The sequence below is a fragment of the Vulpes lagopus genome, chromosome 12 (assembly GCF_018345385.1).
Source record: "Vulpes lagopus strain Blue_001 chromosome 12, ASM1834538v1, whole genome shotgun sequence".
Classification (NCBI taxonomy): domain Eukaryota; kingdom Metazoa; phylum Chordata; class Mammalia; order Carnivora; family Canidae; genus Vulpes; species Vulpes lagopus.
The window spans coordinates 11120394-11146007 of NC_054835.1; the positions used below are offsets into that span (position 1 = coordinate 11120394).

The 25614-nt window shown below is 57.6% G+C and overlaps 1 protein-coding gene across 2 annotated transcripts in view; it reads left to right on the forward strand.

Moving 5' to 3' along the window:
• Positions 1–25614, forward strand: part of VAV2 (vav guanine nucleotide exchange factor 2) — a 161362-nt gene that overhangs the window by 78176 nt on the left and 57572 nt on the right. For both annotated transcript variants that reach the window (XM_041724562.1, XM_041724563.1), the window contains exon 3: positions 8159–8217. In XM_041724562.1, the coding sequence (XP_041580496.1) occupies positions 8159–8217 (59 nt within the window). The remainder of the gene's footprint in view (positions 1–8158; positions 8218–25614) is intronic.

Below are 25614 nucleotides of genomic sequence, written 5' to 3' on the forward strand. Positions count from 1 at the left end.
AGCATAGATGCCTTTATTCTGAGGGCTATTGATTTTTTTCACTTGAAAAGAAATACTGTTTCCACATAAAGAGCTTATATCCTGGAGGATTTCTGTCTTTTATATTCAGGATAATAAGGACTTTAAAGTAAAAAACACATGGTTCCTGTTTGGCTCATCCAGGAGACGGCCAGCTTTCTGGGAAGTTCCTGGTGGACATAGTGTGCGTGTGTGTATGCTTGTGTGCATGCGTGTGTGTGTGCTGTGAATATCTGTGTGTGTGCATGTGCGTGGGCTCTGCCCCAGGAAGACCTTCAGGTGCCAGGCTGATGGCGGCTTCACCAGTTTTAACGTATTTCGAGGCTGCCCAGGAGCGGGAGTTTTCATGAGCCAGGCCTGCAAGTGGTCGACTTGACATCTGCTCCCATTCATAGGTGCACCCCAGGAACTGCAGGAGTGGCTGGGAAGTGGGGTCCAGCAGGTCCAGAGGAAGGAGCAGCTGCAGGCTCCTGGTGGGGGGGTACATTGGGTAGAAGTGCAGGTTTGGGTCCCGCAGATCTGGGTTTAGTTCCTAAATCGGCCACTTACTGCTGGGTGACCTGGGACAGGGTCCTCATTCTGTCCAGTCCCCAGCGTTTGCATCTAATAATGGGGAGTTGGGGGTGGGTAATACGTACGGGAATCACGTTTGTGTCCTGTTTACCTTCGTGCGTGATGTACTAAATGTTCAAGAAGTGGTAGCTTATATTCTGACCGTTAAGAAATGGGTGTTGGGAGGCAGGTTCTCTCTCTCTCTCTCTCTTTTAAAAAGACTTATTTGAGAGAGAGGAGGGGCAGAGGAAGAGGGAAAGTGAGAGAGACTCAAGCAGACTGTGCTGAGCACGGAGCCCGATGTGGTGCTTGATCTTACCACCCTGAGAGCCTGACCTGAGCCAGAATCAACTGAGCCTGAAGTCACTCTGGCTTATGCTCTGGGAGGCAGGTTCTCCTTGGAATCTTTGCTGCCGAGTCTGCCTGTCCATCTATCTTCTGTCCACTTATCCATCCATCCCCCTACCCACTTACTCCCATACCATCCATCTCTGTACGCATTCATTCATCCACACGCTGATCCACTCACCCCCCACACCCATCCATTCATCCCCACCATCTACCCATCCATCCACCGACCTACCAACCCATCCATTCATCCTTACGCCCATCTATATACCCATGCACCCATCCATCTATCTACACAGCCATCCATATAGCCACACATTTACCCATCTATCCATTCACCAACCACCCATCCATTCACCCATGTATGCTACCATCTATTCACATACCCATCCATATACCCACACACCCACCCATCTACCCATCTATTCACTCGTGTATCCATCTCTGCCCGCATACTCATCCATATACCCACACACCCACACATCTACCCATCCCTTCACCCATGTACCCATCCGTCTATTCACATACCCATCCATATACCCACACATCCACTCACCTACCCATCCATTCACCAGCACACCCACACATTCATGTATGCACCCATCCATTTACCCATCTACCCATATACAGACATTCTCTGAGTATTCCTGAAGTTACTCTGGCTTATGCCCATCATATAAACTCAGTGGGCCATAGTTTGGTTTTTCTCACCTGTAAAATGTGAGGAGGCAATTCAGAGCCCGGTTTCAAAGGTCAGATGTGATGCTGGCCCCAGAAGAGCTTGGAAAAAACTGCATGTGGCACATGAAAAGTGTCAGGTGTCCAGGAGGCCTGTGGAGAGCTGGAGTGGCAGTGGGTATCCTCTGCCCAGCCAGATTGTGTTCCTGTGAACTCCTGGAGCCACGGCCTCTGCCTGCCCTGTAGGGGAAGAGAGTGTGGAGGTTGAATGATATTTTGTCATGGACCCCTCCCTCGCCAAAGGTTTGATGGGGTGGGTAACAGGAGTGTCTCTCAGCCACTGCTGACCAGCTGTGTGAGCCTGAGCAAGTTTCCCAGTATGGGGCCTCAGTTTCCTGTCTGTAAAATGAATGAGCGGTCAGTCCAGTCCAGTATCTGTCATGGGAAGGACCCTCCTGGGGCTCAGAAGTTTCATGCGATGCCCTGAGGGGTCTGGCACAGACCTGTGCCCCAGGGCAGGCTCACAGTAGTGGGGCTGGATAGGATGTGCACATCATTCCCTTTAGCTTGAGAGGAATGAAGTGCAAAGAGGATACCTGTGCCACCCTGGGAGTTGTCCCCGGTGGAACTTTAATATGAACAGGGCAGTGGAATGTAAGGAGGAGCTAGTTGCTCTTTCCTGCTCCCAAGTCTCCAGGTCTCTGTCTGAAATGAGCTTGGGGCCTTGGGTGGCCCAAATCTTCCTGAGAAGCAGGTCCCTGCTTGAGCAACCCACAAGGAGTGCAGAAAAGTCTCTGGTTTCTCCAGCGGGAGTTGTAGCTGATGGGCCTACTCTGTGAAGACATTGGGCATGCATCATGGAGTGAGCCCAGCTCAGCTCCAACACTCAAGGAGCTCCCAGACCACTGTGGTGTTGAAACCCGTCTCTGGGAATGCAGGGAGAGTCTGGAGTCTTGTGAGCCTTCCTCTGTTATTAAGTAACTCACTTTTCCCATCTATCCTTCCTTCATCTACCTGTCCTCCTTCTATACTCTATCAGTCCATCCATCCATCAGTCCTCCCTTTCTCCCACCCATCCATCCATCATGTGTCTTCCCTTCCTCCCATCCATCCATCCATCCATCCATCCATTCTTCCATCCTTCCTCCCATCTATCCATCCATCCATTGCCCTCCCGTCCATCCATCCTCCCATCCATCCTCCCATCCATCTTCCCTTCCTCTTCCCATCCCTCCGTCTTCCCTTCCTCTTCCCAACCATTCATCTTCCCTTCCTCCCATCTGTCATCCATCCATCCATCCATCCATACATCCATCCAACCATTCATCCATCCTAGCACGTCCCCATGAATCCAGCCATCCATCCATCATCTAGCCATGTCCGCATTTGCCAGGTGACATCTGTGTGCCAGGTACTTGGAATACAAAGTTCAAAGGCGCAGCTTCACATGCGGGTACATTTCAAGGAGATCCCTGTGTGCCGCGTTGAGCACTCCTCAGTGTCATAAGAGTGAGGGTCCTGATTGGTCGCCTGCTGGCTGTGGCTTGAATGGGGGGCCTGCCACTGTGTGCTCTGGGTAAGGGAGGGAGAGTGGTGACTTATGACTGGTTTGTGATGGCCCTGGTGTATTGGGACTAAACCTGTCCAGTGTTTCCACTACAGGGCCCAGAGCCAGAGGCTTTGTTTTGAATAGCATGTTTTATTGACAGGGGAATTCAGGGAGGTCCTGCACCTGGGCGGTGGGGGCAGGGGTGGACACCAGCAGAGTTTTTTTTTTTTTTTGATAACGTTGACCCCCCACTGTACATTGTAGGAAACCGTAAAACTACAGCCAAGGCAAAGCAGGAGGCCGACCGCACAAAGCCACCCAGTCACTGCCTCTGCTCTGTGCATTTATGCCCAGCCCTCTTCAGCAGTATATAATTTTAAAAATTAGACTTTAGTGATTGTACATGTTTCACAACCTGTTTGTTTCACTGAAGGGATATATGAATATATTTTATGTCAACAAAACCCCTTCTACAACATCAGTTTACAAGGCAGCTCAGAATCCCCCGTGTGGGTGTGCCTGACTTTATTTCTCTGGGACTCTGGTGTTGGGCAACCAGGCTGCTGCTGGATTTTTTTTTTTTTTTTTAATTTATGATAGTCACAGAGAGAGAGAGAGAGAGAGAGAAGCAGAGACACAGGCAGAGGGAGAAGCAGGCTCCATGCACCGGGAGCCCAATGTGGGACTTGATCCCAGGTCTCCAGGATCGCGCCCTGGGCCAAAGGCAAACGCCAAATTGCTGCGCCACCCAGGGATCCCCTGCTGCTGGATTTTTTAAAAGCATTTGTAAATCGCTGCCAGAACACCTCTGGAGCTCAAGTGTTCCCCGTATCCAAGAGCAGAAACTCGGGGTCTTCCTTGTGCCACCAGGGCAGCAAGGGCTTGCTCCTTCCAGCCAGGAGTGTGGGATGGTTCCCACCGCCCTTCTTTGAAGGATTTACTGGTGGCCCTGCCAGGTCATTCTGCCCCTCAGGGACCTGTCCTGCAGGCTGCCTGCCTACCTCGCCACAACTGGGTGAGATTCTAAGCCAAAGCTTAGAGGTGGGCATGGTGTGCTGCCCTGGTTCGGGGACCCTCGGGGTCTAGTTGGACAAGTTTGGTGAACCTGTTGCTTGTCAGGGGAGGCAGTGGGCGCCCAGTGGCAGAGGTCCTGGCAGTCGCATTCTAGAACTCTAGGCATGGTGAGGTCCACCTTGAATACTGCTCTGCCCTGGATCCCCCTTCAGCTTCCTGGGGTCCAGAGCACACATCCTTTCCCCAGAAGTCCCTCCTGCCCACCCTGCCTGACCGTCCATTCCTCCCACTTCACCCTTCAGCGGCTCTGTGCTTTGTAGGCCATCCCGAGGTAGACACTCAGGTCCCTCTCCTTGTCCTCCTGCATGCCTTGACCGAGAGTGTGATGCTGTCTGTCTGACCCAATCTGGGGCACTGGGGTGCCCAACCTGGGCTCATCCACTCCAGGGCATCTGGGGGGTGGGCCTGGAGGTTTGCATTGTGAGACTTCGCCAGTGAGCGCAAGGAAGCTGGCTGGCCGCTGTTGTCCGGGGGTCTGTGCACCTGAACGTAGATCTGGTAGAGAGTGTGGGGTCAGAGTGGGCCGCGGCTGGGTGGGGGCGGAGCTGAGACGTCCACCCAGGGTGCACACCGCACACCTCCACCTCCTGTCCTCCAAGTGTCACATCTACGTCCTTCACTGGGGATGCCTGGGGCTCCTCCCCGTGGACCTGGCCTCTGGGATACGTCTTTCTGCTGTCGCCCCCTCTGCCCTGCCCCCGTGCACACAGTCCTTGACCCGGAGAAGTGCTCAGTGGATTGCTGAGCTCAGAGCCTTGAGCCAGCTATATGTGGGGAGGAGGGTAGATGGTACGTGTGTGCTCCTTCCGTTCGTCAACTGGGATGCAGATGAGAAGTGCAGAGAAAAGTTGGGAAAATGTCATCCTTTGACATTTACGTTTTCAGAAGAGCTCAAGGGGCCGTGGGCTGGGAGGTATCTGATCAGGGCCCAGCTGCTCCGTCCTGGGATGGGGCTGCCTGGCCAGAGGTGCCGTAGGAGCCATGCCGGGGCTTCCCTTCCCTGTGGGGAGATGCGCCCTGCACCCTGTCTTTCTACATGGGGCTGCTGCCACCCCTCGTGTGACCCTGTGACTGTCTCTGGGGGCCCCACACCTCCCAGCAGCCCCTGCCCTTGGTCACTGTAGGGTGGGGTTCGCACTCCCCTTCCTGTACAGATGCCAGCCAGGGAGCCTGCAGCCCAGATGGACCGAGAGACAGAGGGGCACACTTAACCCCATCTAAGGAGCTGCCCCTGGCTTCACAGGAACCCGGAGCTGAGTCTCTCACGACCATTGATGACATGTTCCAGCCCAGAGTAGAGTGTCTGCAAGCTCGGGGCTGAGGCTGCTGCGCACAGGGCTGCCAGAGAAGCCACCGTGTCTGCCGGGGCCACAGGCTTGTGGACACATGGGGACCTGGGCACTGGCTCTGGCTCGCTCCCCTGCGGTGGCTACTCTCTGCTGGGGGCTCCACCTGCAGGAAGCACAGCCTTCGCCCTAACTCTGGGTCAGGAAACAGGCTGGGTGTCCCGGGCCCGTGCTGACTGCTGGCTGGTGCCGTGGGTGGGCTCTGCCAGCAAGTGTCTAGCCTGTGTCTGGCCGGCTGGGGAGGAGTTGGGCAGGTGCTGAACACTGTCTGCCGTGGAGGGTGAGGGGCGGCTTATGTGCCCAAACCCTCCAAGCCCTGACATTTCTAGCTTCTATCACATGCAGCAATGTTGCTGTGATTGTCATCATCCCTAAATGTTTAGAGCTCTCAACAGCCAAGAATAGCAGCCGAAGCTTAATTGCTCATGGCTTGTGAAAGGCCCCTTGGAGCACACAAGTATGGGCCTTGGTGGGCAGGCTGTGTGTGAGCCAGTGGAGTCCCACCTGGGGCGGCACAGAGGACCTCCCCATTCTGCAGATTCCTACCTTCCAGGGCCCGGCCCCTGAGCTGTGACCACCTGCCGGAAGGCCCCTCACAGCACTCCGCTCGTGTTGGCCAAGGCAGCCTGTTGCTGTCTGAGAAAGGGGCCTTCTGTATGCCTTGGGGTTTCCCTCCCTTTAAAAAAATTGTGGCTAGAAGGATAGCCTAAAGGGAAGTCTGTGGAACGTGTCTCAGCTGGGGGCTTTAGGCAAGAGATCCTGTCTCAGTTTCCCAGTCTCCCAAATGTGCTTGGCAGGCCCAGCCTTGTGGGGTGTGAGGATTCACCAGGAGGCTGCCCATAAAAGGCCCAGTGGGCTTGGTTCCTGGGGCAGCCAGCAGCCAGCAGCCAGTGTCTGTGAATTTAGCAGGTGGTCCTCATGGGCCATATTCCCTGTCCCCAGGCACATATAGGTGACACATGTGCACACAGATTACACACATACAAGCACACATAGGCTACACACATGTGCACACATGCACACACAGTTTAAACACACAAGCATACTACTACACACACAGCATGCAATGCACACTGCTTACATACACTCTTATACACATGCACGCACACAAGCACACAATACACATACAGTCACACATATATTATAGACAGACTATACACACATGCACACACAAGAGCACATGCATGTACAGACTTACACAAGCACACATAGACTACATGCATATATACATACTATATACACACATCCATATACAGATCACAACACAACATGCAGTGCACACACTTCAGCTCTCATGGATTCTCATTTATGTCCACGTGCACATACACAAGGACACATGCATGCCACATACAAGCACACAGACTATACAAATGCACACACACAAGCACACATGCATGTATAGACTACACACAAGCACACATAGACTACACACACATACACATGTGCACATGCACACAGATTACACATGCACACACACAGTGACTACATATATAAAGACACAAGCATGTGTGTACACAGACTATACATGCAGCATGCAGTGCACACAGTCTTGCACACATGCAGTTGCACGCACACACACAGATGGACTCATGCACACTTATACAAGGAAGTCTCAAAGTTGAGGATCACACCTGTTTCCTGAGTGTGATGTCTGGCATGGCAGGGGCCCCGTAAATCCTGTGATGAATTGTGAATACTTCATGTGGATTTTACTCTGTGCTCTGGGGCAACTGCCTCCTTTTCCCTGCCTCAGTTTACCCGTAATCATCTGTGGAACCTCATCCTTGCCCACTGTCTGTTGGAAGGATCTGCGGAGTCCCTGCATTGGGGCTTTTGAGGCTGGGAGATGGGTGGGCCCTGACGGGACAGGACGGAGCAGGGTCAGGGCAGCCAAAGAAGGAGTGGCCTCTGCTCATCGCAGAGCACGTCAGAACTGTCATCTGGACAGGTTGGTGGGTCTGGGGAGATACTGCTTGGATTCCCTCACACAGTCTGAACCTGGCCTGACCTTTGCGGGAGCTGGGTGTCAGTTTCCGCAGCCATGTGAAGAGAGAGGGGCTCACGAGGAAGGAGTACCGCGCTCGGATGTTTGTGTCAGCGCCGCGCCCCGGGCTGCTGTGTAACTCGGGGCTAGTCACTTAACTTCTCTGGGCCTCTCTGAACTGGGTCAGCACCTGCTGTGGATGTGCCATTAACTGAACAGCAGCACAGGGTGAGCACATTGGAAGCGTGTCGCCCATTAGGACTTCCGCGGCCTCAGCAGGGCCGACCGTAGTGTGGGTGAGAATGAGGCCCAGTGAGGCCCAGTGAGTGGTTCGTGGCTGGTGCAGGGGGGCGGGGGTGGTGGTGGGAGGGGGCGAGCCCAGCAGCCCTCAGCTCACGCTGGTGCATGGGAATGACAAATTGTGCACGATACACTCAAAATAGGTACCTGGCCTCCCTCAAAATGCTACGCTGTGTGTGTGTACGTGTTTTTCCCAAGATGAAACGTGCTTAGTGAATAGCTCTGTGTGCACACAACCCTTCATTACGGTTTTGTGATGACTTTCTGGTTTCTTGTGGAATTACAGAAGCGTCTTTCTGGTCTCCCCAGGTCATCTCTGCCGTGTCCAGACTCTCCCTGCACCACGTGGCACAGAACAAAGGGATCAGGTGAGCTCGCCGGCGCAGCCAAGTGATGGCCCCTTGTCCTCCCCGCCACCGCATGCCACCTGCATGCCTGGCCTCAGCCACCCGAGTCTGCAGCAGATATGCTCTGCCTGCATCTGATGCATGAATTTCCATGTGGTATCGAGTTGCCTCTTGGCAGCAGTGGGGAGGGGCAGGCAGGGGGAGGGCCTCCAGTTCCCACCAGGGAGATGGAGCACACGTGTTCTACGGATGGGTGCAAAATCTCTTTCGATTTCGGTAATAAGATCAGCAAATTAATCCTTTCATAGACCATTGGCTACGGAGGCGCACTCCCTGCGCACCATAACTGGGGAGCTGGCCTGCTTGGTCTGGGCGCCCCCGGGTCCCTCAGCAGGACATATCACCCCCAGTTTTAATGCCCTTTGGCTTTCAAAGCTCAGTCTCAGAGAACCCCGTGACCCCTGTGGTCTGGCCTCTGGTCTCTGACACGCAGGCAGTGGGGGTGGGGGAGGGCAGCCCCAATGAGAACGTGTGGTTGCCGATTCTGACCCATAGCTGAGGGGTCAGGGAGACGTCTCAACGGGGATCAGGTTCCAGATGGAGTGGGGATGAGCAGAGGACCTGCCCTGCCTCGGTCTCTTTGGAGGCCATGGGCCGGCAGGGTAGGGATGAGGGGTTTGGGAAGACAGAAGTAGCCCAGCCCTAGGGTGTGTGGGGTCACGCCTGGGTGCAAGTGACATGGTGAGGGTGGTCTGCTATGGTGCCCCCCTCCCCGGTGTTGTCTCTGGGGGACACTGCATGCCCAAAGGCTGGGGTCCCAGGACCACGGTGCCAGGTGCCTCCAGGCCAGCACAGCTGCCCCTTGATGGGGCTGTTCACCGGGGGTCAGAGAGTCACTGGGACAGATGGGAAGGTTAGGGACCACTGCCCCCACCCCCAGGATGCATTTTGCTGTTGCATTCTCAGATGACTTAGAGATTCTGTTGAACTGGGGACTTTTGCTTTTGTTGTTTCTTATATCAGGGTCAGGACAGGTTGTTGGGGGTGTAGAGGCTACAGAGACAAGCTCCTGCACCCACCAGGCTGCTTGCACCCTAGGACGTCGCTTGCACCTTGGAGCCGCCTCCCTCCCTCCAGCCCCCCAGTTGGACATGCTGATTTGCAGTGTAGCTTCTGTGAGGCCTGTAATAGGGACAGTTTAAAAACTTAATCAAGAATGAGTGTGTTATTTCTGGATATAGAGACAGCACGTAGTTTTGGTTTTGGTTTTCTGCAGAAACCTTTGTGTTCTTGGGCTTGCCCCTGTCCATACCGTGCTCTGGGTACACTTCCCAGCCTGTTCAGTGTGGCCTCTCTATACACATGTGTGTGCACACAAGTGGGCCGGAATGAAGGGCGTGAGACGAAAGTTGATGCTGTTATGTGCTCGTTTGTAAGAGGCTGGAGCGTGATCTCTTCTCTGTATCCATGTCTCCTTGAAGCAGGGCCTGGGTCCCGGGAACCCGGTTCTGTTCTTGGGGCTGATGAGCCCCTCTGGCTTTGCCCTGGACGGAGCAGTCCTGCTGTGGCTCCAGGCCCCTCAGCCCGGAGGAGGCTGACGTCATCCTGCTGTGCAGCTGGGTTGGGGGTGGTGAGGAGGAAATGAGAGGAAGGAGGTGTTAGCAGGTGTCTGCAGCCCCAGGAGGTCAGGGGAGCTCTCCTGTCTCCCACCTGCATGGCCTCCTTGCCCTCACGGCGGGTTGTCCTCTGGGCCTCTCCTGCCCTGGGCTTTCCCTTCCTCATCTGAGCCCTGATCCAGGGCTCTTCTAGAGTCCTTTCCCTCCATAGCCCCTGGGGACAGGAGCGTTCCCCCCCCCCTCACGAGCTCAGGAAACGGCAACATGATGGGGCTGCCCTGCGTCCCCCCAAACAGGCTGTGATTTCCACTGGTGACTGGGCACTAACCACCAGCCCTTTATGACACTAACTAGCTCCTCGTTTAAGAAGGTTTTGCAGTGTCCCTAATTACCAAAGGTTTCGGTGTGGCCAAGCCCTTTCCTTTTTTGAAAAACCAGTCAACTGAGTCTGCAGCCCGAAGAGAGTCTTCCCAGTTTCTTGCCAGGCTGGATAGGATCCCAGCACGCTCCTTTAGAAAAATGATCATTTTTATAGCCCTTGCACTTTGCATAATGAGCTGATTTTCCATAAAAGCCCTAATTATACTTCTCAGAGACTGATGAATAGGAGACTTAATCTGGGGGCCCCATCCTGGTGCCGGCTGGAGGATCAGAAGTGAGGCTGGGTTGGGGGTGGGGGGTCTCTGGTAAGTCATCCAGCTCCACTGGTTGTCGGGGGGGTGGTGCAGGTCCTCCTCACAGCTAGAGCTGGCCCTCCAGAGGGAGGGATGTCCCGTTTGGTGACAGATGAGAGAGCAAAAGGCGGAACTCTCCCAGGCATTGAAGCTGTAGGTGAGGCCAACGGGCCCTCAGCCCTCGAAGGTCTCCTCTGTCAGCCACCTACTCACCCATCAGCCTTAGCAAGGGTGCTCTTGGGGCCTCTGTCTCTTCTTCTGTAGGTTGGGAAGTTTCCCCTATACACCTATGCAGCACTTGACGTTCCATGGATGCCCATGGCGCTGGCTGGGGTGGTGGGCAGAGAGGGGGCCCCTGAAAGCCACAGTCCCTTCCTGGCTCCTGGATCTTGTGTGACAGGGAAGGGATTCCCTGCAGGTGTAGCTAGGGTAATTACAAGTAACCAGAGGTCATTTTTCTTGTAAGTAAAAGAGGGAGGTGGGAGGGTCAGAGCAGAGCATGGAGATGTGATGGTGGAGCAGAGATTGGAGTGATGCGGCCACAAGCTGAGGAATGCTGGCATCTTAAGAGCCAGGAAAGAGGAAAGGCAACAGATTCTCTCCCGGAGCCTCCAGAAGGGACCCCGCCTGCTGACACCTTGATTTGAGCCCCTAAGGCTCTTTTCAGACTGTTCACCTCCAGAGCTGCTGGCCAGTCAGCTGTGTCCTGTGCGGCGGCAGTGTATGCAGGCAGCTTAGCAAGGGTCCTGGCGCTGTGGAGAGGGGTGGGGTGGGGGGCTCTGGATCCTCGCTGGGCTGCTCCCCTGTCTTTAATTCCCCTACCCTAGGCCGCTGTCCTCTCTCTGCTGTCTTTTTACTAAATGGAAGCAAAAATCCCATGACATAAGTCTTTTTTTGTGTGTTTTTTTAAAGATTTTATTTATTCATGAGAGACACAGAGAGAGACAGAGACATAGGCAGAGGGAGAAGCAGGCTCCCTGCGGGGAGCCTGATGTGGGACTTGATCCTGGGACTCTGGGATCACACCCTGAGCTGAAGGCAGGCGCTCAACCTCTGAGCCACCCAGGCGTCCCACCCCATGTTGTGAATCTAACCTATTTAATGTGTACAGTTCAGTAGCATTTGGCACATTCTCAGTGTTGTGTGCCCACCGCCTCTGTCTGGTTCCAGAACATTCTCCAACACGAAGGGAAACCCCGTCCCTAATAGGCATCCACACCCCTCCCCTGTGCCATCGCCCTGGATCCATCACTCAGCTTTCTGGATGGGCCTGATAGGGATATTTCGTAAAAAGGGCATCACATGCCTCTTGGGACCTGCTTCCTTCTCCGGGCTGTGGCACATCAGGGCTTCATGCCTCCTCTTGATGGGATAGCATTCTGCCGTAGGGATGGGCCTCATTTGGGGTTTCAAATCATTGGCTGATGGACACGGGACATTCCACCCTTTGGCGATTGTGAATCGCGCTATGGTGAACATTCATGTTTGTTTAGATACCCGGGCTTCAGTTCTTTTGGATTGTCTTTGATATTTTGATTATTTTCTATCCAAAACATACCCACAGTCCCCATGGAGCCAGAGGCTGAGTCCCATCCTGGTGTCCAAGGCACAGACTATGGTTGCACAGCGGCAGTGATGCCTGCCTTGCCTGAGTGGCTGTCTCCTGGAGGGCGGGGTTTCCGATGCTTGTGCGATGCAGAAGCAGCAGCTGGGGGTGGGGGAGGGCTGCCAGGCCTTGAGAGGGGAGTGGCTGCTGGGACTGGCCCTGGGGCTCCCCCATCACAGGGCCTCCTGCTTGTTGTCACCCTGAAACTCTGCTGTCAAAAGTTAATTTGGGGTGCCTGGGGTTCCTCACGCTTGGTCTTTTGCTGCAGTCTGGGAAGCTTCAGCCCCATCTGAGAGAGGCCGGGCTACAAGGCAGTCAGGGCAGGGGTGGGCAAGACTGGATGCCCCCACCCCTGCCCAACCCCCAGCAGATGGAACGGCTTTTCCTGTTTGAAGTGAATTCTCAGAATGTCAGACGCACCCTGATCCAAATCTGAGCACAGGAGAGCATTCTGGAACCAAAAAGAAGCACTTCTCGTCTCATTGCTGGGTAGAAGACCTGCTCTTTGGACTTTGTGTGTGTCTGGGGAACTCAGAAGTTCTCATGGGCTGCAGACAAAAGGCACAGCCGCTTTGCTTTGGGTAAAGATGGGGTCTCCTGTCTTTGTCCTGAAGTGAGTGTCTCAGTGGGGAGCCTGTGGGGGGGTGGGAGACCCAGTGCTCTCCTCGATCCTAGGGAGGAGAGGAGGGATTTCCTCCTCCCTCAAAGGAGCCATTCCTAAGCAAAGGTCCCGTGGTGCTGTGAAGCCCCAGCCACTCCTCGAGGCGACCTGTGGCTGTGGACACGGCTGTGGCTCTTGGGTACCATCCCCAGGCCTCTCCTTGGGCCCTTCCCTGCCAGTGTCCCTTTCCCGTCTGGTGCCACCTGGTTAATTCCAGGTAATTGGACTCCACGAGAGGTTTGGACGGAGAGTGGCTGTTTTCATGTGCTTAGCTCATTCTGCCAGCAAGATAGTTCTAAATGTCCCACCTGGTGGCACCAAGCGCCTGGCTGCTTGTCTTGTGTGGAGAGCCCGTGTTCCTCTCCCTTCCGTGGTGATGATGGGGCCGGCATCCTCGGCCATTGGGGATTCGTTCCCCTTCCCAGGAGGGGCTCAGGTGAGGCCTCCCACGGTGTGCTCTGGCCACACAGGGCAGCTTTCCAGCTGGTGCCTGCCCCACTTGCCCAGTTGGGGTGACGACAGCTCAGGGAGGATGGCATTCATGTTAAGCACCGAGCCCCAGCCTGGTTCAGTTGCCCCCTCACTCCCATGGCCTCGGCTTTTCTCTCTCTCCACATTTGCCAGGCCCACTGCTTAGGCCTCCAGGATTGGGCAGAATGGGCCTTGTCACCTGGTACGTGTGTGTGCATGTGCCTGGTGTGTGCATGCCTGTTTGCTTTCTTTTCTTGCATACCCGTCTGGTATCTTGCATTCTGGTATCTTCTTGTCCGTTGGCATGCCAGCAGCTGAATCTGAACACAGACATCGTATGCCAGCTGGGGCAGGGGGTGCCCAGTGTATTCCAGATCCTTCCTGGGGGCTCCGTTGAAGGTTTAAGAAGGATGGCACTCCTTGTGGTGAAGGCAGGGGTGGGAGGGCGGGTGTGTGGCCGTCCTGCCTGGGAGGTGTTGGAAGAGAGGGTGTAGGGATGGGGAGGGAGGGACCTTCTGGTTTAATGATCTGGATCTGGCGTGGCAGCCAGGCTGGTGATGGCGGTGTCACTAGGGGTGGGAGTGGGGGATACCTCAGGTAGCGAAGGCGGCTTGTGTCGTATGGGCTGGGCCCCAGGGTGAGGGAACACGTTTGGGTGTGCCTCTGCCTAGCCCGCTCTGCCCATCCCTGGCCCGGGGTGTGTGTGGCACCCAGAACCTGCCTCAGAGGAGGGGGGCCGCCAGGGCAGCTACCACTCCAGTGAGGAAGAGGGTGCAGCAGGGGCAGTGGGTGCCTTTTCCACTCACCTGACAGTGACACTAGCTTATCCTGGCCCCTCCTGGGAAGGACCGTTATGTTGATCCTTCCACCCCCCTACTTGGTGACAGTGACCCACTGTCGGAGAGGAGGGACAGCCCCGGGGGCAGAGGGGAGAGCCAGACCCTGATCTTGGTGGCACCTGTCCATGCTGGCCACCTTTCCTGTTACCTGGTGCCTGCCCTTTCCTCCCTGGGACACCTGAGTGGTTGCTGCCTGCATGCGAGCTGTGGCCACTGTGAATGGGGTTGTTGTCAGGATGGTGGGGAAGACCCGGACAGCGTGTGTTAGTGTGGGCCCTGACGCACGGTGGCCAGGTGACTCTGAGTGAGTCTGTCCCTACCACGGGCTTCGGGAGGGACCCTACCTCATGTCCTTACCCAGTTGCTAAAGAACTCAGGGAACACCTGCCTGCGTTTCTCTCCACCACTTCACGGTGGACACCAGAGCTGGAAAGACACGTTAGTTGTTCAAAATTATATTACTCAGCCCTTTTTGTGCGGGGGCCAAGGGGAGCTGCTGCCTGCGGGAGGGCCGTGCACGGCCAGATGCAGCTTCCCAGGGGCTGTCAAGGGCCGGAGCATAGCCGATTGCTGGGCCCTGTGCCCACCCAGGGCTCTAGGGCCAGGCAGGCTGCCTCTGCCATCCTGCCGTCCTGCTGTCTGCTCACCCATGGAGCATGCTCCCCTGGCTGCTCTCACGGTCCTATTGTGTCCCCTCTCTCCCCCTCCCTCCCATCCTCTGTTCATGCAACCAGTCAGCTCTCCATGCATACATCTGTCCCTCTCCCCCCATCCATCCCCCATCTGTCCATCTGTCCATCCATCCACTTATTCATCCATCCTTCCACCCACCCATCTGTCCTTCCATCCTTCCTTCTGATTCCATCCATCCATCACCTTTCTGCTCATACGTCCACCTATCCATGTGTCTCTCTGTTCCCCACCGACCTACCCACCCATTTGTCTACATGTCTGTCCATCTATTGTCGATCCTCCCTCTGCCTGTTTCACGTGAACGTGGCTTGGTTGGTCTCAGTGTGGAGCTACGAAGCCCACGGCCTCCGGCTCAGTTAAGGTCTGGCGTGGTAATTGAGGCCCCGTCTGCTCCTCAACTGTGTTTGCTCCTTGGGGGGGATGGCGGACAAAGGGGTGACCCAGCCGACCTGGGTGGTGGCGGGACGCCCTGTTAGTTTCCTGCTCCTGAGCCCATGTGGCCTCATTGGAATAGTGGGGTCACAGTTAAAACTCCCTCCCAGAGCTGTTGTGAGGATTAGACGACCTCCACCAAGTGCTCAGCACAGGCCCCGGTAGGGGGAGGGGCCACCTCGCTTGCTCGGTTTTCTCTTCTGCAAATGGGGGTCTGCACCCACCAGGACGGCTTAGTGGGCTGAAGCAGGTCATGTGTGAATTTTCTACCTCCCGTTTGGTGGGGGGGTGTGTAGGCTCTGCCTGAGGACGAGCGCCATGGTGCCCAAGCTGCAGGAGCCCAGGGCTACCGCTCCACTTAAGGTGCTCATGGAACACGTGAGGGGACAGCGTGCATCCAAGCGCAAGCATCTGCCCCAATTTGTGGCTCGTAAGCGTCACACCAGCCCCCCCCCGCCGGGGCCTTCCCAGGGCAGCTTGGGTGCCCACGTTCAGAATCATAACGGGGGAGATGTCCCTGGTGCCCACATTGGCCTTCCTCGCTGACAGATGTCCCTGTGCCCAGACAAGAGAATCACTGTCCGATGAAAATCCCGGGAGTGTGAGCTGCCTCCTGGGCTGAAGACAGGTCTGCGCTGGGCAGTGAGACGGAAACAACAGAGGGCAGGGGCCTAGCACATTTGCTATGACCCTTGCAGACTCATGAGGCCCCCAGGGCTGAGTGTCGTACCCCTCGCCCAGCTCCCACAGCTTGGCGTCCACAGCCTGGCACCTTCATGCTGGAAGAGCCCTTCGTCCCTCTTTTTACGTGTGGGGAAACTGAGGCTGAGGGAGCATCCCTTTCCCAGGGTCCTTTACCTAAGGAAGTCAGCAGTCACCTCTTTTTATTCATTCATTACTTTACTTGCTCATTCATTTATTCAGTCAGTCAGTCATTCATTCACTCATCTGTCTGTGGCTGGTGATGTCTGGCCCCAGGCCAGGCACTGGTACACAGCCAGAACCGGCCACTGTCAGGTAAGAAGATGGACACAGGACCCTGGTCACAGGTGGGTGGACGTGCTGCGGCGAGATGCAGGGCAAGGTGGGGTGAGTGGGGGACATGACCCGAACCCCAGGGGCACGAGGTGAGGGGCCAGCCCTGATACACTCGGGTCTGGCTACTGCTGTGCTCTTCAGCAGGTGCCTCAGCCCAGGGCTGTTTCCCCACCTCTGAAAGAGAGGCCTCCATTGACTGATGATCAGAGCCTGTGGTGCGGGCCCAGGGCCAGCGAGCCCCGTCTGGTGGTTCCCTGGTCAGGAGATCCCGGGGTGGGTGGGTGTGGGCTGGATGTGGCTTTAACAGCATAGGCCCCAGGCCCGTGAATGTGGGCTCACTGGGGAAAACCCTGTGGACCTTAATCCAGTGGCAGGTGTCCTTAAAAGAGACATGGGCAGAGGAGGGGCTGTGTGAGCATGGAGGCGGAGGCTGGAGGACCGGGCTGTAGCCCAGAGACACTGGGGCCCCCAGGAGCTGGGAGGGGCAGGAGGAGCCTCCCTAGAGCCTCGCATGGTCGGGCCTACCCTTGGATTAGGACTCCAGGCCTCCAGCACTGAGAGCATGAATTTCTGCCAGTGTAAGCCACCTAGTTGGTGGTCCTTGGTTATTGGCGGCCCCAGGACCCCAGCACCATGTGCTCTGGGCCAGGGCAGGTGGGGGACCCCAGCCTCCAGCATGCCTGGTGTGTGGGGTGTGAAGCTGCACTTCCCAGACACTGATGGACACCCCTGCGAGCCCCAGCTCTGTCCTTATGCAGCCCCTGCCCCGAGACCTGCCTGCAGGGGGAATTGGGGTGTTCAGAGACCCCCTCCGGTTAGCAGGAAGGGAGGGTGGGCCTCCAAGGACAGAGGCTTCTACCCCTGTGGGGGCCCTGTCCCCAGCGCACTGGTTGTTGGGGGCAATGCACATGTCCACATGTCCTGGGTCCAGAGTCCTCTCACCTCTGTCCTTCCCTCCGGGGAGCAAAGATGGCTTCACTCTGTGATGAGCCAAACAATAAAAGCCTGCTTCTTCAGCAAATATCACCATTAAAAATTTATCAGGGCAGCTGTGCAACATTATCAGATCTTTTTCAGAGACCGAGCAGAAAGTGTTGTCATGCTGTGGGATTTATACACGTGCGGAAGGGATGTGGGGTCATTGAAAGTGCCCACGGGGCAGGGGTGATGTCCTTGCACGGGGGCGACGTTGGGGCTGTGGCCTGGGAGGGGGCCTGTCCTTAGGAGGCCATGCTCTCTAGCCCCGAGCTGGGCTCCCTGCGGTGGGGATGGCCCGATGCAAAATAAATGTAGAAACACACGGCAAGATTCACCATTGATTCACAAGAGTTTTCCCGGTGCTTTGGACACGTCCAGCTGCGTGCACCGCCAGTGCCCCCTGAAGCCAGAGGCTGGTGTCTCTCCTCACTGGCAGTGGGCCTGTGGTCGCAAAGGGACTGTTACCCCCATGTCACCCGGGCTGCTCTTGTCACCGTGGTTCTCATCTGTCCTGTCCCTCCTCGGGATTGGCTGCTCCTGAAGTCCAGGTCCTGCAGCAGCGACAAAGAGCCCCCAAGTGCCAGTGGTGGCTCACTTCCAGCAGCGAGCATGCGTGACCTGCTCACACGGCTTCATGTCACCTGTCCCCAGCCTTCTGCTGGAACAGAGTGGCCGTTGCAGCGGGGAAGTGGACACGGCAGCCTGTGTGCTGGCCCCTGCAGTCTTGGGCTCATCAATGAAGCTGGGATGCTCGATGTCATGAACCCAGACTGTTGAGCTGCTCATCTAGGGGAGGGGGAACTCCTCTGTGCCCCAGAGGAGGACACTGGAGTCCAGAGGCTGAGTGACTTTCTGGAGGTCATGTGCCGAGGGAGTGGTAGAGCTGAGCAGGGCTGGGAGCCCACCGTGTCACCCTCACCTGCCCTCCTCGCACAGGAGAGAGGGGTCTTGGCACTGTTTCTCCTTGACCTTCCTAGTCCCTCAGTGTCCCAACCTCCTCCTCTTCTATTTTCATTCATTTATTGAACTTTTGATTGTTTTGAATACTCCTGAGCCTGCCTGCCAACCCTGGAACTAGAACCTTCCGGCTCACAGGGCATGAGGAGACTCACAGCCCGGCCCTGACCCCGCGCTCACCACCTAGCTGGCTCCCTATCAAGTTAGTTTTAGTAAATCCCATGCCTGGCTCTGTCTCATCTTTGTTGTCTTGGAGCTTTAATCCAGAGAATTGGTCAGGTTGACTCTGGGGACTCGCTGTCCTCTGATGTGGCAGGTTGTGGCCTGTGGCCCTGGGTCCTGGGTAGTAACCCTGTTCTGATGCCCTCTCCCTGCATCACAGCCTCCTGTGGGTTAGTGCTCTGCATGCCAGCCTCCACTGGGGGGCCAAGGCTTTTGGCCCCACTTTGCAGAGGAGGACCTGGAGTTCCCGAGGGGGCACCCCTAGCCCTGGTCTCCTGGCCAGTCAGTGGTAATGCTGGGCTCCACCCCACGGCCCTCGGATGGGAGCCAGTGGGGAGCTGGGGTCCCGGGTCCTGGGCCCAGGACTGACTCGACACCAGGCCAAGTGTTTCGGCCCTTCCAGCCTTCCTGCCTGGCAGGGCCACCCCTGGAGCAGTGGAGGCTCCGTTCCCGCTTGGGGGTTACTGCTGGGAGACCTGGACAGGTGCCCACCCTGACCTGGCACTAGGGGCTCAGGCCCTCCCCCATGCCGAGCTGTGTGGGGCAGAGACATCTGGCTGGCTTTGTCTCTGGTCCCCAGTGGGGTTGGTATCTGCAGAAGGCTGCATCTTCTGCTGTTTGGTGAACTCCTGTCTTGGTCCCTCAGCTCCTCGAGCACCCCCAGAGCCCTGGACATCACTGCCGTATGGGAGTCTGGCTGACAGGCCTGGTGTAAGGTTTGGTTGGGATGGTGTCCAGCCAGGGCCCCTCCCAGGAGGGCCGCGCAGTGTGGCGCTAGAGCTGGGAGTTGGCTGGGCTCTTGGCCCTAAAGGCTCCAAGCTGGGAGGTGGCCCTCCTGGCACACTGGCCCATGCCCAGCCCCCCACACAGGGCCACCTCCAGACCCAGGGCTGGCACCCCCCAGAAGGGCCAAGGCCCAGTTCTACCCTGCAGGGACCACGGCCCACCCCGCGATGTGCGGTGGGGGTGCTGTTGTTCATCCTTGTCCTTGCCTGTGCCCAGGGCAGCCCTCTCCTGGGGACACTGCAGCACGGAGCTACCCCCGGCCTGACCTGTCCCCCATGTGTGCTGCCCTCAGAGGTCCAGGCCCTAGGGGGACGAGTCTGAGGGTGGGAGCAACAGAGGGACAGGGTAGGGGGCCCCCAGATGCCTTGGTTAGGGCACCTTTGCAGAGGAGGCGATGTGTGATTCAACCCCCAAGGTTGAGCAGCGACAGGTCTGGGGCAGGAGAGGCTCTGGGAGGGAATGCATGTGGAGTCCTGTGGGACGGAGAGGGGCCAGGGACAGTGGAGGAGACCACGGGGAGAGGGATGAGCAGGGGTTCTCTGTGCCTCTCTGAGTATGAGCCCTGGGGTGGGGCCACAGGGGGGCGGGGGTCCCCGGGGGAGGGGGAGTGGCAGCAGGAGGTTGCTGGGTGCAGGGATGATGCCCAGGCCCTGGGGCTGCTGCCCACGCCGTGGCCAGATGCCTGGACACATGTGGGGGCCGCGGGCTTGCTCCCACCCGGGTTTCTTCTGCTTTTGGGGGCCGGCCTGGTTGCGAGCCCAGCCCTGCCCCTTCCTGGCTGGTCTTCTTGGCCAGCTGTCTTCGCTTCCCCTGGGCTGTGCCGTCCTCATCTGAGGAGATGGTAGCACCCATCTCACAGGCAGCTGTCACTTGAGGATGCCCTGTCCTCCTCCCAAGGCTCCCTGGGCCCCTCGTTTGTGAATGGGGGGTTTCCTCCAGGAGGGTGTGTGCCCCACCGCACCCCAGACCCCTGGCCAGCAGGTGGAGGCTTGACCAGGCTGCCCCGGGGCCGACCCTGCCTCTGGGCAGCAGGTGCTGTGATGAAGGGGTGGCCGGAGCTCTCTGGGAAGCTGACGTCCCCCTGGAGTGCAACCTGTCTCACCAGAAAGAACCACACAATGGATGAGTGATGCAGGCTATGCAGCAGAGCAATCATGGGCAGGCCAGGTTTGGCCTCTCCGTCGTGGGAGGTCTGCCAAGGGCAGGGTCTCTGGCTCTGGGGGCCCGCAGAGGCCTTCTTAGGACACGGTGATTTGGGGTACCCAGCTGACATTTCCCAGGAGATGAGCAGGAAGTGGGGGGCACAAGGGTGCCTCCAGCTCTGTGTCACCCAGTGCACCCCCACCCCCATGGTTTGTTCTCGGAGGTGAGAGCATGATGACTCAGAGAGGGCAGGGGCCTTGCCTGAGATCACACAGCCCTTCAGCGGTTCCCCATCTATTTCCTGAGAAGATCTGCTCTGCTGGCCCACCAACCTGTCCTCCCTGTGTCAGCCGTGTGAATTTGACACTCGGCTAGGCCAGTGAACGTTCCCGATTTCCCCCGCCCCCACTACCACTGGTGTGTCCACCGCAGGCTCAGAGGAGGTACTGGGCCGTGCAATCAGGGGAGCAGAGGGGATTGGGAGGCTCGAGCCCCATTACAGGCCTGCCCTGGTCCCAGAAGGGGCATTTCCAGGGGCTGCTAGCCATGGACTTGGGAAAGGAGAAGAGGGAACAGCGTTTGTTTCCAGCAGCTTCCAGAGTGTTCCGCAGCTGTGGATTTCAGTCTGCGTCCCTAGCTGCCCTGGTGGGAGCCATTTGGTGCTGCAAAGACACCATTGCGGTAGGGAGTGGATCTACCTTAGGTCCAGAAGGCTGACGGGCTTTGGAACCTTCCACTAACCACTCCCACCTACCGTCCCGCTTGCTCCTCGGCGATCGGCCTGTCATCCATCCGTCCTGCACTGCGGTGCCTCCTCTCAGCCTCACGTGCCTCTCCCTGCCCAGCGTGTCCAAGCTTGGGCACCATTCCCTAGGGCCAAGGTCAGAGAACATTTGGGAGCTCTGGCCCCTCAGTACCCAGTTTGGAAACTCCCCGTGGAGAGTGTGCCTTGGTTTTCTGTTGGCAGAAATGGGGATGATGCACAGAGGCCTTGGCGTTGGGACCCCTTCCCTGCTGGGCCAGGCGGGCTCCCTGGTGGCCATGGCAGGGCAGGCAGGGCTGTGCAGGCTTCGGGGATTTCCTGCCTCCCCCCGTGCTGGGGAGGGACTGGCAGGGAGGGACCAGACTGACCAGGAGCAGCTGCGGGGGCTGGGCCCTGCTCCTCGCGGAGAACGGCCCCTGACCCCTGGCCTTTCCGCTCCTAGCTGCTGCCTTCCCAGAAGCGCACCGGAAAACCACAAATACGTTGAGCTTTGTGGCTGCTGAGAAGTGGTGGGGCAGCTCCAGGCTCCTCCCTCTGTGCGGCCCCAGGCGGCACCCAGTATTCCCTCTCCACCCCCAGCTCACAGCGCCTTCCTCCACCTGGGGGTTGGGGGGGTTTGGAAGCAAGGGCAGAAGCTGCCTGGCTGGAATTTGGAGGGTCACTTGGGCTTCCTCTCTGGGGAAGTGGGAGAGGACTTGCCACATCTCCCTGCTGGCCCGTGCCTCCCCCCTTGACCCCCGCCTCCCCCTTGACCCCCGCCTCCCCCTTGCCCTGCACGGTGGCTGGGCCTGCCTCCACCAGCTGTGGCTTCACTCTGTGTCCCCCTATCCAAGCCCCCACCACACGGAGGCACCGAGACCCTCCTGTCTCTGTGCTGACTTTGGTTTAAGACCCTGTATGTAATGTGGCGCCTGGGGGGCTCACTTGGTTAAGTGCCCAACTCTGGTTTTGGCTCAGGTTGTGATCTCTGGGTCCTGGGATGGAGCCCCATGTTGGGCTCTGCGCTCAGCATGGAGTCTGCTTGGGACTGTCCCTCTGCCTCTGCCCCTGCCCCTCACCCACCCAGACCACCACCTCCCCCACCTGCTCTTTCTCCAAAATAAATAAATCTTTAAAAAACAAACAGACAAAGGCCTCTGGTGGTCAGTACCAGGCTGGCCCACTTGTCACTGCTCCTTGGCTGCAGCCCCAGCCACGCTGAGCCAGTGCATCCCCGAGCGCGCAGGCATGTTATGTTGTTCGTCCGACCGGGCTGCATCAGTCCTCCAGCCCTTACCTCACGACCACATCCACCATCACCCCTGGCCTCCACCGCCTTGGGTGCCAGGACCTGTGGGAACCATGCCCACACTGCATCTCCTGTCATCCCACAAAATGCCTGTGCCACAGGGGGTTTAATCCCCATCATTTTACAGATGAGTTAACTGAGGCTGGGGGCTCAGATCCTTTGCAAACTCTGGCCAACTCCGACCCCTATCTGATTCGAGGCTGGAACTCTGCCCTCAGTCATACTTTGCTCTCCATGTCGGCTCCCCGGCCACCTCCTGTGAAGCCCTCCTGATTTCCCCAGGCCAGGACTGCCCACCTGCCTGGACCCTTTCCTCCTGCACCCTGCACCCTCTGGCCGTGTGTGGCCTTCATGCGGAGTGTGGATCGCCCTCTTCTCCAACACTAGGTATATGTAGCCTGAGCCGGGTGTGGGCGTGGGTGGGGTACACCAGCCGGCGCTGCCCCCTGATGCGATGGCCTCTCCACACTGGGTGGGGTGACGGGCTGAGAAGAGAAACGAGATCCGTTGGCTTGTTTTGACAGTCAGGGCTGTTTAGTAGGAGAGCTGTTTTTAATAAGGAAACCCTGGTGCTTCAAGGTCTCCCAGCCAATTAGCAGGCGGCACCCAGGTGACTCTCTCAATAATTAAACGGGCCTGTCAGGTCCTCCAGGCTGCACTTCTTTTTTTTTTCCTTAAAGATTTTATTTATTTATTCATGAGAGACAGAGGCAGAGACATAGGCAGAAGGAGAAGCAGGCTCCATGCAGGGAACCCAATGTGGGACTCGATCCTGGGACTCCAGGATCACGCCCCTGGCGGAAGGCAGGCACTAAACCACTGAGCCACCCAGGGATCCCCCCCCAGGCTGCACTTCTTGTTGGGCCTTTCAAGTTTGTGGGGCTGCGGGTACCCTGGCCAGCTGGTGCCAAAGGGGGTGTTGCCCCCTGCCCTGTCCACTACGCCCCCTCCACGCTGGCCACTTCCTTCCCACCAGCCCCTGGGCTCACCTGGGCTCACCTGGGGAGATGAAGCTGACCCCGATGGCGACCTGGTGCCAGGCCCTCCCACAGCCCCACTGCACCCCATTCTGAGGCCAGTTTCAGAATAGGAAACTGAGGCCTGGCCAGAGACGTGAGCTGCCCACATAGGGTAGGGCCAGTGCTGGACATGGAAGCACTTTGGTCTCCCACATTTGGGACTAGGTGGCCAGCACTGAAGTTCCCATGTTCCGGGACATTCCCTAGTCCCAGGCATACTGGGTGGCGGTCGTCCCCTGCAGGCAGTGCCGGGTGCTTAGGTACCCCCAGGCCTGTGGGGCCCAGTCTGCTCGCTGGGGGCCTTGGGCTGGCCTCACCCTCCAGCATGGGAACCCAGGGTGCTGGCCCTCACCTGTCCCTGGAGCACACCAAGGCGGCCAGGGAGGACCAGAAACACTCACGACCCTGCAGGTGGACATGGGCTTTAGAGGTCACTTGCATGGAGCATTCTATTCTGTGAGTCGGAATTTGCTTTCTTCTTGAACCCTTGAGGTGAAAGATGAAGTCGGATGTGTCTCAGACCCTCCTGGATCCCATTCATCTGAAGGCCTGCAGAATGTAGGAGAATGAACGCTGAAGCCTAGGTCCCGGGATGGTGCTGGGTGATCCTGAATACCCATGTAGGGGCCAAGCCCTGACCAGGAAGCGTGCTCACCTTCCGGAGTGTGGACTTCTGTGTCTGGGGGACACTCCTTGAGGCATCGAGTCTGTGGGGTGGGTTGGAGGACCCAGTGATGGTGCCGACCCTGCGGTCCCCTGTCTCCAGGAGTCGGCACCTGGAGCTATTGTTCAAGAGGCTGTGGGGACCTCGGGGACAGCCTGTGTCTGCACTCTGGACCGGTCAGGGGCTCTGGGGGTGGGCCACTTAGAGGGATGGAGGGTGACCCAGCTGTCATGTGGGGGACACTCGCTGGGTAGAAGAACTCAGAGGTGCACTGTGTTACCTTGTTTCATCTCAAGTGACTACCGATATTCTACAGTTGGGGAAACTGAGGTGGGGGGGAGTGTGCCCTGCTCAGGGCCACATGGTGAGGCTGGATTCGAACCCGGATCTCAGTTGTTCACTCTCCTCACAAGGCCTCCTGTAAAATGAAGGTGACAGAGGTCGTGGGGTCTCTGTTTTGGTTTCTGGCCAGTACTCGATTTCTAGGGTGTGGGGGATCGAGCCGGGACGGAAAGAGGGGGCAGTTCCAGCTGCTGGATGCTGAGGTTGTCCTGGTGGGGGAGGGGAGACTGAGGGGGCTCCTGGGGAGCAGCGGCATGACCCGCACTCACTGCCCCCGGGAGGAGGGGTGCTGGGGAGCTGGGTGGGCGGAGTGGACACAGCCTGACGCTGTTCTGCTTCTGGCCCTGGCGTCCCTGTCATTCCCGAGGTGGTCCAAGTGGGAAAGTTGGCTTCCCAGAAGCTGGGGACAAGGAAGTGCATGCTCAGGAAGGGTCTGATGGGACAGGAGGAGCCCATCCTGCTGCGAGGGAGGCCCAGGGGACCCGCTCTGGGGTTTAACCCGCGGTCATTTCTGCACAGACTGTTCTGTTCTGTGGGGCTTCCTTCTTGTCCTCTCCTCCTAAAGAGCAGGAGGTTGACATTGTTCAGGTCAGGATGTCTTGTCGGGGTGGGGGGAGGGCAGGGAGGACAGGGGAGTGGGAGGTAGGTGCTGGGGGGGGTAGATGCAGCACAGGGTTGGGGGATAGGGGTAGGTGCTGGAGGCAGATATGGGGGGCGGGGGATGGGGGTAGGTGCTGGGGGTCCAAGGGGGTAAATGCAGCATGGGGTAGGGGATAGGGGTAGGTGCTGGGGGCAGATATGGGGGCGGGGAATGGGGGTAGGTGCTGGGAGCAGATACGGGGGGGCAGGGGTTGGGGGAGGTACAGGGGAGTAGATGCAGCATGGGGTGGGGGGCTGGGGGTAGATGCAGGGGGATGGGGGTGTGGGATGGTCAGCCAGTCCTGGCCACAGCGTGACCACAGTCACCCCTGATCTAGGTCCTTTCTGGCTTTAAGGTAAAGTGGGAACGTCGCCCCGTGCAGCGCCCTCTGTGCACACTGGGAACCCGGTGTCAGACTGGGTGACTTGAATACCTCTATGTGGTTGCTCAGAAGCTCTCCTTGAAGATGCTTTCCTGGCTCTGCTTTGGGGCTGATGTGTATTGTTGTTTTGGGAGAAGGCGGAAAAACAGCTTGAGACTGTCTGACGTCCATCTGTCTGTCTGCCCATCCACCCTGCAGCCCACC